The sequence below is a fragment of the Eleginops maclovinus genome, chromosome 23, assembly GCF_036324505.1.
Source record: "Eleginops maclovinus isolate JMC-PN-2008 ecotype Puerto Natales chromosome 23, JC_Emac_rtc_rv5, whole genome shotgun sequence".
NCBI lineage: Eukaryota > Metazoa > Chordata > Actinopteri > Perciformes > Eleginopidae > Eleginops > Eleginops maclovinus.
The window spans coordinates 28,300,829-28,312,060 of NC_086371.1; the positions used below are offsets into that span (position 1 = coordinate 28,300,829).

The 11,232-nt window shown below is 39.8% G+C and overlaps 1 protein-coding gene across 2 annotated transcripts; it reads left to right on the forward strand.

Annotated features, from left to right (window-relative positions):
• Window positions 1-6,144: 6,144 nt before the first annotated feature.
• LOC134860074 (uncharacterized) lies at window positions 6,145-10,592 on the forward strand. Of its 2 annotated transcripts, XM_063876922.1 has the most exons (11): window positions 6,145-6,371; window positions 7,728-7,812; window positions 7,923-8,072; window positions 8,167-8,318; window positions 8,441-8,577; window positions 8,691-8,784; window positions 8,873-8,984; window positions 9,092-9,318; window positions 9,418-9,589; window positions 9,685-9,812; window positions 9,950-10,592. In XM_063876922.1, exons 2-11 carry the CDS (start codon window positions 7,731-7,733, stop codon window positions 10,265-10,267), a joined length of 1,572 nt encoding a protein of 523 aa, XP_063732992.1. In that variant the 5' UTR covers window positions 6,145-6,371; window positions 7,728-7,730; the 3' UTR covers window positions 10,268-10,592. The 2 variants fall into 2 exon arrangements, with proteins under 2 accessions (XP_063732992.1, XP_063732993.1); XM_063876923.1 differs by lacking the exon at window positions 7,923-8,072.
• The last annotated feature ends 640 nt before the right edge of the window (window positions 10,593-11,232 follow it).

Consider the following 11,232-nt stretch of genomic DNA (forward strand, 5'->3'; position numbering starts at 1 on the left):
TCAATAGTCCACTGCGCCACAGCCTCCCACATGACATGGCTTGTTGTTTTGGGGGTTTCAAGTCTTCTTCAATAAAGCATGATTTCCATGTTGTAAAATAGTGTCCCGTTTAAGTAAATACAATAAACGATAAGGCATGCTTTAGAGTGCGGCTACCTGGTGATTGACAGATAGCTACTGCACCATGGCATTGTCCCTTTTATGGATGCATCTTTAAAGTATTACAACACCACATCAGTCTCTTTTGTTAGCATCCACTTCCTATGCATAATAAAGTCAGATTAAGTGGACCATTGCTTCCACCGGTACAACAATCCTAATAATATCCACAAGAGTGTGTGTATGTTTGAGATTAGAGAGATGAACATCTGTAGAGCTTCGAGTTCATACTACTGTAGTCTGAACCCGGCTTTAGTGTCTGTCCAGTTAACTGTACACTGTTTGATCTGTCTGATCTGATTCCAGGAAAAAAGACCAGAGAGAGAAGAAGACATGATAATGGTGAGAGAGAGAGAGAGAGAGAGAGAGAGAGAGAGAGAGAGAGAGAGAGAGAGAGAGAGAGAGAGAGAGAGAGAGAGAGAGAGAGAGAGAGAGAGAGAGAACTGGATGAAAGCAAAGATAAATTAGGGAGTGGGGAAACAGTGTGTTTTACAATCAGCATGCATGCATGTAATTCTCTCAGCCAACGCACTGCAGCCATTTTAGCTGCTCCTTCTCATTCTCTCTCACCGTCTGCTTCCACCTCCCTGTTGTTTCTAAAAATAACCACTCCCAAATCGTGTTATCTACTGAAACGAACCTTCATTCTCCCTCTCCATCGATTTAACACCCATAAATGTTTGACAGATGGGCTGGACGGGTCATTTTTCAGTCTGTATTAGGGATGCTGTGTGGGTACAGTATTTGCATGTGTGTTTAGGTTGGGAGCCAAATGGTAACATCGAATAAGGGTGAAATAAAAATGTGATACACAACTTCTCATAGGTTAATGCCCATTCTTTAAACACAACACATGCACACCAGATATCAGACATGTTTTGAAAGTTAATTTTGTGCAGAATATCAAAGACAGCAAGTTCAAACACATATACACACAATAATTACCTTGTATTGGAGGTGGGGTTTGTCCCCAACTACAAGATCTTTTGTCTGATATTAGGGATAAACAAGCACTTGGAGCACTGTTTCAAATTTGCTGCTGTTTGTATGGATGTACCTGTTATGGAGGTATTCCCAAGCTCCCACCCACAGTGAGATCCAGCATTGAAAGAAATCACAGCGGAGGCCTAATGAGGGCAGAAAAAAAATCCCAAATAGCTGAAAAAAGATAACTGCCACAGCCACAGGCTTAACATCCTAAATCTGTGAGAATTAAAGAGTGTGTGGGAGACAGAAAGTCAGACAGTTTTATTTCTGTACCACCAATATTTTTGTAGCTCTTTTCTAAGACAGTAAAGATGCTGTTCCTTCGTAGTTGATAAAAAATATAATTGTTGCTAATGGGGGATGTGGTTTGATGCAAGGCGTACCACACAATAGACTCACAAACATTCACAGAGCTAGTCGAGACACATGTAAAAAAAAACACACTTTAATTGAACTCTGGAGCTTTTAGTCTGTTTCCTGTTGCAAGCTCCTCACTCTGATACAATTACAAGGGTTATGCCTGATACTTTTCTTTGTTCTTTGTTCTTTTTTCTGTTTTGTACTTGCTTGGAAAGGATGCTTATTTAACCTTTCAGTTTCTCTTCCATGAACATTTTTACAGTGTAACATTACAAGTAAATGTGCTTTACGAATGTTTAAGGGCATGGCTGCACTTGCCACATTACCTACATGGCTGTACAGGAAGCATTACTGGCTAGTCCAATACATTTGGTCCATACATTAATTGATCAATGGATTGCCACAATTTTAGTAACAGATGCTACATTTGAATAAGTTTGGTGACGACCTGGCTGTTCATCTAGCGCATAGTTGTCAAACTCAAGGCCCGTGGGCCAAACCTCATTTTTGTGGCAGCCGCTTCCTCACAGAATGGACCCGCTCTGTTAAAGTCAGTCCAGTGTCGCTACGGCCCATTCAGAGACAAACATGGATTTATGTTTTTTTATTTACCTTGCGTTACGATTATTTAAGGTTTGGTCGATAAAAAAAAAAAAAATGAAGTCTTGGCTTGCACAGTTTTAAATTGTTCTCTCTATATTCAGACAATAAATACTTGTACATAGGTGTGTACAGTTTGTGAAGGCAGGAGGAAAACTTCCTCGATTACCGTCTCCTCTGTTCCTCCTCACCAGTCACCACTGCCCTCCCCCTCCCTGAAAATAATGAGTGACAGGCGATTGTAACACCTTTATGTAAGAGTAAGACAGAGAAATGTAAGTGTGCACCCACATGAAGTATTTTTGTGTCTACATGCACCATATACATTATCTCACAAAAGTGAGTACACCCCTCGCATTTTTGTAAATATTGTATTATATCTTGTAAGTGGGGCAACACTAAAGATATAACACGTTGATACAATGTACAGTAGTCAGTATACTAAAATAACTCAACACACAGCCATTAATGTCTAAACCGCTGGCAACAAAAGTGAATACACCCCTAAGTGAAAATGGCCAAATTGTGCCCAAAGTGTCAATATTTGGTGTGGCCACCATTATCTTCCAGAACTGCCTTAACTCTCGGGCATAGAGTTAATTAGAGCTTCACAGGTTGCCACTGGAATCGTCTTCCACTCCTCCATGACGACATCACGAAGCTGGTGGATGTTAGAGACCTTGCGTTCCTCCACCTTCCGTTTGGGGATTCCCCACAGATGCTCAATAGGGTTTACGTCTGGAGACATGCTCAACTAGTCCATCACCTTTACCCTCAGTTTCTTTAGCAAGGCAGTGGTCCTCTTGGAGGTGTGTTTGGGGTCGTTATCATGTTGGAATACTGCCCTGCGGCCCAGTTTCTGTAGGGAGGGGATCATGCTCTGCTTCAGTATGTCACAGTATATGTTGGCACTCATGGTTCCCTCAATGAACTGTAACTGAGCACTGACAGACTGACCCCCCTACCTTGTAACCTCTGCAGCAATGCTGGCAGCAGTCATACGTCTATTTTCAAGAGACAACCTCTGGATATGATGCTGAGCATGTGCACTCAACTTCTTTGGTCGACCATGGCGCGGCCTGTTCTGAGTGGAACCTGTCCTGTTAAACCGCGGTATGGTCTTGGCCACCGTGCTGCAGCTCAGTTTCAGGGTGTTGGCAATCTTCTTATAGCCTAGGCCATCTTTATGTAGAGCAACAGTTTTTTTTTCAGATCCTCAGAGAGTTCTTTGCCATGAGGTGCCATGTTGAACTTCAAGTGACCCGTATGAATGAGTGTGAAGGCGATAACACCACATTTAACACACCTGCTCCCCATTCACACCTGAGACCTTGTAACACTAACAAGTCACATGACACTGGAGAGGGAAAATGACTAATTGGAAAAAAAGTGGCCATTTTCACTTAGGGGGGCACTCACTTTTGTTGCCAGCGGTTTAGACATTAATGGCTGTGTGTTGAGTTATTTTGAGGGCACAGCAAATTTACACTGTTATACAAGCTGTGCACTGACTACTTTACATTATATCGAGGTGTCATATTTTCAGTGTTGTCCCATGAAAAGATATAATAAAATATTCACAAAAATGTGAGGGGTCTACTCACTTTTGAGAGATACTGTATCAATGCACATCCATGTGTTTAGGCTACCCAACCAATCTTTTTTTATTTATTGTACAATTGGTGTAATTGTTGACTGTTTGCTTCTCTAAACTTTTCTTTCAGACGTAGTTATTTATGAACATATTACCAAAACCAATAATAATCCAATGCAGAGGCAATAATGTAATGTAATACATTTATATATATATATATATATATATATTTAAAACAATACGAGGTAACCATGAAGTCGTTTACATCTATGAGTCAATATTAAATGTCTACATTGTTACAATCAAAAGCTGCACTAATTGACTTTTTATATTAACAATGTCAATCACTACAGTAAATGGTCATATACAATATTTATAAAATATTTTATTCTCCAAATGAGTCTCCGTCCAGCACAAACACAAATGAGTCTTTTTGAAATGGACCGTTAATGTTTTCTGAGTACAACAAACAATGCTCTGCAATTCTGTTTTCAGCAGCATGATGTTTTTACTCTATAATTTATCCCAGTCCTTTCTTCTTCCATGTACTCCTGATCGATATTCCAGTCAACATAACTCAACACTTCCTTATTTATATAAAGTTGAGTTATAGTCTTTAGCTTGTTCATAAGCTAACTTATATATTCATTTAATTATTAAGCCTTCAATTAAAAAAAATCTTGATAAAAAAAGACATATTACTTCATGTTTTAAAGCAGAACACACAGTACATCCTGACCCATATACAGTAAATCTAACCACCCCCCCCTCACCCACTCAAACACACTGTCACAAACACAGTAGGCACCACTGTGTAAATGTAAAATCCCACTGCAAAGGGAAGTCTGTAGTCATCTGCATTTAATTGGATTCCAGCAGAAACCACTTAAGTCCAATTATATCCATTTCTCAACATATGTATAATTATTTACCAACTAATATTTGCAAGTCATAAGGCTAAACAAACACAACAATAATAGTGAATGCCTTTCAATCGCTGGAGTAGGATTTATCATTCTGCAGTGCATCAGGCAAAATGTGCAATTTATGATTAATTGCACACGTGTCCATGGCCAGTGGCGGGTGGAGTCCATCTGCATGTAGAGATTCTGCCCTGAGCAACAGGAAGTTGCCAGCTGGCAGGACACACGTACAACCCTGGACAGCACCCAACACTGGGGAGGCAAGGCCAGGTGGGGGCGGGGGGGGGGGGGGGGGGGGGGGTTGCTGGACCGATGCAGGGCAGGCCAGACACTTCTGTGTTCAGACCAGCATGAATGGAGGGCCAGCCACAAAACATCACTGTCACTTTCATGTGCTGCAGCTCTCTGTGAATCTAATCCATAGCTCCAGAATGCCTGGACCTGGCTACACAGAGCCCCAGGGCATCTTGTATGTATTATGTTTATGAAAATGTTCTCATGTGGTCAAGTTCATGCTCTTGGATATAATACTGTGTGGCTGCACATGCTGGCTATACTACATTTTAAGTGCCTCTAAAATACATTCATTGTTGCTGCTCACTTTTTCTTTTGACTTAGAGGTGATTGGAGCCTCTGCTTTTCCATAAGCGGGTCAAAAGATGTTGTTTTGGTTCATAAACATATGTATTTATTTGATATTACACAAGCATTTGGGAAAATTGTCCAATCCAATTGCAGACACTTCTTTTGAAGGGAACTTTGGGGCTTTAGCCTTTGCACAAAAACTTACATACAACATTACAGAAAAAGGAAAACCTAAAAAGGCATAATAGTACCTCTTTGACCCAAGCATTTAGTCTGTTATTAAACTGTAAGTAAGTAGCTTGGGATAAAAGCACAGCTAAATAACAAGTTTTAGAATCTGTTAACATTGTTATTATTAATGTCCTTTTTTAACACTCTTAAACTAATAAGTAAGAAACATACGAGTAAAGAGTAAGAAAAATGTGTATGTCTGATGAACTACACGGTTTTGGCTGTGATCCTTGCATTCCGTTATATTGCACTTTACGTGATTGTGTACACTTTTATTTCTCATTTGACACTGTCTTCAACTCTACTGGGGCACCCTTGATCTCTGTATTGCTTCGATAAAAAGGGTTGACAGCTGTATAAAGCCTTCCAGTAAACTCAAGTTTAAGTGTGGGAGTGAGATCCCCCACCCTGACAACTGTTTACATGCAAGTAAACAGCTTATTTCCACTACGGTGTAAAGCTGACAGACAGTTTATTTTGGTGAACATTGTAAAAGCTTTCTGCTGGTTGTACAAATCCAGACAGACAACTGCATTATCAACACCATTACGCTTCTTTTCTTATTTTTTGCTGTTCCTCCTTTGTCTATGATGCCTGTTCTCTTTTATCTGATTGGCCAGTGCCAGCGGTAACCACCAGAAGTTTCAACTTAAAGATGGTGGAACTACACAGTAAAAAATGGGTTGTTAATTTTTCAGAGTTAAGTTATTTAAAACTAGATAGTGTATTTCCATTACTGTGAAGAGTAAACTTGACCAAACAGTAGAGTTAAAGATGAGAGTCAAATTCTGTGTACATGCAGTGAAAACATTTACTCTACAGCGTGATGAATTCCCTCAACGATTCCCTTCCAATATTCCCGCCACTGTTTCTGAAGTTTTGTAACCTGCACCACGTCAGAAACTGCTCCGACTGGAGAAAGACGCCGTTTGGTAAGTAGCAGTCCTGTGTTTTCAACATCAAACATATGTATTTAATGTAGCATAGCCTTGTTGCGTAGATGTTGATTGGGGTTAGTTAGGCTACTTTTACCCTCTCTACATTGTATTGTAAACTCCGTCGGTAACGTTCGAGTGAGCCGGTTGACTAGGTTAAACGTGGGGTGAGCTTACCATCAGCTGCAACACTATGGCATATTCATTTTAGACAAACGTTTTTTCTCTCAGTTAAATTGACCTGCACATAGAATTTGTAATCTACTTCTGTAAATGCCATTTTGTACATGTAATAGGTTATGTTAACCACAGTATAACAATCAATTTTGGATGAGGGCAAATTGTGTTAGCCTTGACGCTAACTACTACACAATGAGCTTGAGCTGGCACGCTGGAAATCATCTCTCCCTGTAGACCTATCGTGGTAATTCTATTTGAGCATTTGTAGGTTTTCACCATCTAGCTAGATATTTTTCCACTAACGACCAACTTTTTGCAATATATTGACGACGATGGACGATTGTAGGCTTTTAAAATTTTATGTTAGACGTGCATAGATAGATGTAGTTAGCTAATCAGTATCACTGACTTCAAGTTCAGATGCATTTGACTGCAATACCACGTTAAGAACTTGGAAGTAATATAGTTGATAACGAAATTGAAATGACACATTTCAGACTGTAATTGCTTGTTAACACTTTGCGATGTATAGGGTAGTGATGATTTAAGTTGTTCTGCCGGGTTGGTGACGTTAGGTTAATGTACCAAAATGTTAGCAAGTTAGCTTGACAACGTGGTTTCTGCCCAATGTGACTTTAACGTAGCATTACCAAAATGTTAGCAAGTTAGCTTGACAACGTGGTTTCTGCCCAATGTGACTTTAACGTAGCATTACCAAAATGTTAGCAAGTTAGCTTGACAACGTGGTTTCTGCCCAATGTGACTTTAACGTAGCATTACCAAAATGTTAGCAAGTTAGCTTGACAACGTGGTTTCTGCCCAATGTGACTTTAACGTAGCATTACCAAAATGTTAGCAAGTTAGCTTGACAACCTGGTTTCTGCCCAAGGTGCCATCATTTGCAAGATGTTATGTTCTCGTGCTTAATTTGTGCCTGTCTGAAACCAGAAATAGTCTTGAGTTATTTCAACAATTGCTGAATTGCAAAGAAAGTCATTAGGAAGACTGAAGGTCAGCTAACAAGTTTATTTGCACCCCCTAAATTAGCCTATTGGTACCATAACTCCGTGAGTGTTTATTAGACAATTACGTTTTCTAATAACTTTGCTCTGATTCTTCAGAGAATATTTTGATGGATATTAACAGTTATTCAACCTTCCTTAAATTTTACAGAAAATGCTGCTGCGTGTTTCGTTTGGTGGAGAGCAGAAGTACATAAAGCTGCCTGAAGTAACATTTGGTGATTTCTTGAGAGAAGGTAGGCACTTAATTTGGATTGAAAGTAGCCTAATTTGTTCAAGTTGCAATTGCATATTGCAATTATTTCTCATCAGAAATGTTTGTGCACTATTTATTTATTTTACTTAGTGAGTATTAAATTTAACATCGATGAAGATAGACGGTTGGACATCAAGATCCATGACCAGTCCAACACAGAGGTCGACGCTGAGGTTTTTGAGGAGGTCGTTAAAGAGTCTCAAGGACCTTTCCTTGTTTCATTGGCCAATGAAGCACCTGGTAATTGCTGACTACTTGCATATGACTGTACACACACATGGTTGAAGTGGATGTATTGAACTATGAAATTGCATTTATATTTCTCAATGCTCAGGTAACCCTCAGTCCACGTCATCTCCACGCTCTACTGCATCTGAAGACACAGTGATCCTCAACTTCTCTTTGTGTGACCCAGCTGAGGAACCAGTTGCAGCCGGAGGAAGTCAACCTAAAAGGCCTTGCCGCATCAACTATGAAGCAAAAGCTGTGAGTAGTCAGTGTGTGCGTGTGTGGAGTTTGAGTCACATGTTTAATTTGAGGTGCATCGTATTTGTATCGTAATTTCCAAGACATTTTAAAAATACAATACTGCACATTTGATCCCTTAGCTAATTGAAAAAATCTTGACGACAAAGCCTGGAGGTGACCGTATCATGGAGGAGTATGCAAAAACAAAATCCATTACAGATTCAACCAGAAGACAGCTAATCAACATACTTACCGCAGAGATGACAGAAAAACATGGGTAAAATAGATTCAAATACGTTATCATGAGACATTGTTTAAACATTATTGCAATTGTTGTTTAGGTTATGTTGTTCAATGCTATCTATGAATGTTGATTGTTGAATACACCAGGACATCTCCGCCCCGGAGTGTGAGAGTGATGTATGCACAGGGGATTGTCGCTCTGTTTCCATATCTTGAAGACCCATCTTCACAGAATGGCTATGTAAGTAAAGGTTTTGAAATATATTTGCCCTTCGAACTGCTGATATCATATGAATGTATATATCACACTGTGCATACATTATACATAGGATCATTACTACGATCCTGAAAGGGGTTCAGGATACCTTGCATGGCGGTTGAAGACTATTCAAAGAAAAGCTGCAGAGGAAAGAGGTCCAGCAGTTAGTAGATCTCCTAAAGGTAATATTTATCATGAGGTGGAATTATCAACCTGTGAAATGTGTTGACAGGAGGATATAAAACTGTGTAGTTATAAAGAGTAACAACAAAATTGTCTTTTTCTAAAGTTGGTGGTCCAGGCCATGGGCGTACTAGACCCTTTACTGCCGACCAAGTCCTGACTGACGAGGAAGTGGAATCCGCTATCGCTGTGTTGAGACACACTGCTGATGAGTACACCATCCGTGAGAAGATGAAAGTCACTTTCAGTTATCGCCATGCCATGGTCAATGATAATGACAAATCAGCAGAGGTCTTCTCAGTATTTCCACGGTTCCTGGACACACCAGGACTGGTATGGCATCTACATTCATTGAATACTGAGACATATTGTAAAATGTAGCACAAGGTACCAATTCCTCCTTTTCTTCTTTTTTTCTTTTTCAAACTACAGATAGAACAGGATTTCAGACTTATGTTTGGTGAGCAGACTGCCAACAATTTCCTGGAGAGGTGGCCTACCACTTTCAAAGCAAAAGTAATTAAGGAAAGCCATGGACTGGTCCCCTCCACAGACCTTCTTGATTTGATGCGCAACGCTGAGACATCTACTGAAGTCGAAAATGGTATGTCTTTGAATGTTAAGAAGCATGTTGCTAAATATATTGAGGATGGTGGGAAATTATGGCATAATGTTAACCTGCTACTTGTTGGCCTCTAGGCTGGGACAGTGACATGTCAACCATCATACTGCTGCTACATCTGCTACCGCCATCCGCACAGGGACGAAAGAGGCCAGGGAAGATCTCAGCATCTCATGCAGTAGATCACCTCATCAAATTCCAAAAGGTACACTACACTAATATTTAATAATTAATCAAACATCAATTTCTTCTCAAATTCTTGAATCCTTTAATTGTTTGGAGTGATCTCATGTTATTGTTTAATTTCTAATAAATAGTGTTGTTGAATGTGTTTTGTTACAGACGGGAACAAGCGTGCAGCAGCATCTTGACACCATAAGTCAAAGCAGTCAGCCCTACCTCCTTGCTCAGGGACCCACAAAAAGCAGCATTACCTCCTTCTTCATTGCTATCGACAAGCATGCACTTCCATGCAAAGCAACCAGCGCAGTCGGAGCCCTGGATGAACTCTTTAAGGCCCACTACGTCTTTTGTACATCTTACAGTCCTGTGTTGAATAATTTCTTCACTTTTTTGCAAACCACCATTTACAGCATTGATGTGGGGGAAACGAAGGAAACGCCAAGAATCGCAGAGTTGCGAGTGCGAATGGTGCGTTAAACAATGAGGTGCTTTCTTTGCAGCAAAGAACTTGGTGAGGCAAAAAATCTTATAAAGCACCTCAAAGTTATACATGGACTCTGTACAGGAAAGACTCTTCATCTTAAATGTGGCGAAGTGGGATGCTCACGTTTTTTTAATAGTTTTTCGGGTTTTAGGAAGCATCTTAACAAGTCCCATGTGAATAGTGGTTTTAATGTTGTTGTTGAAACTGAACCACCACGTTGTCAAAGTGTTCTAAATAGTGATGAAAGTCCTGCAGAAGAGCCATATGAGGCTGAGGTTGAGTCAGAGCAAGCGTTATCCTCAGAACATCTTGTAAATAGTTGTGCCAGGTGTAGCCCAGTCTGTTATTAATTCAGTTGTGACCTCTATGGAGGATATTGTGCAGGATATACATGAGCATGCTAGAGAGTCAGTCATCCAGGGTGTTTTTCATGATCAAAGAGGAACTGAATCATGCAAGAAAGTTGAGGGATGTTTTGACCAATTAGAGAATCCATTCACAGCTCTAAATTCAGAATACAAACAATCAAAATTTATGACCAGCAAATGGGAAACTGTGGAGCCAGTGGAGCTTGTAATTGGCTCAAGATTTGACTTGAGGCTCAACAAAAAGACAGGAACATATGACCAAGTAGTAGTTAAAGACAAATTTATGTATGTTCCAATTTTATCGACATTAAACTCAATATTTAAAAGTGAACATGCCAGAGAAATGCTCAAAAGCCCAAATATAAGTGATTCAAAACTCAAAGATATTTGTGATGGCTCTTTCTTCAACACTCATCCTCTATTTTCAACAGAGAGACACACTGTACAGATTCAAATGTTTTATGACGATTTCGAGATTGCCAACCCCTTGGGGTCCAAGAAGGGAGTTCATAAAATGGGTGGTATTTATTTTACTTTAAGGAATTTCTCACCGAAGTGGAATTCTATTTTGGCCAATATACATCTTTGTG

Bases quoted from the DNA above. Each gene is read 5' to 3' on its own strand.
- LOC134860074 (XM_063876922.1), top strand. From the start codon at position 7,731: ATGCTGCTGCGTGTTTCGTTTGGTGGAGAGCAGAAGTACATAAAGCTG. The intron at 8,319-8,440 runs GTGAGTAGTCAG...TTGATCCCTTAG, and splicing joins TCAACTATGAAGCAAAAGCT to CTAATTGAAAAAATCTTGAC. The intron at 9,813-9,949 runs GTACACTACACT...GTTTTGTTACAG, and splicing joins ACCTCATCAAATTCCAAAAG to ACGGGAACAAGCGTGCAGCA.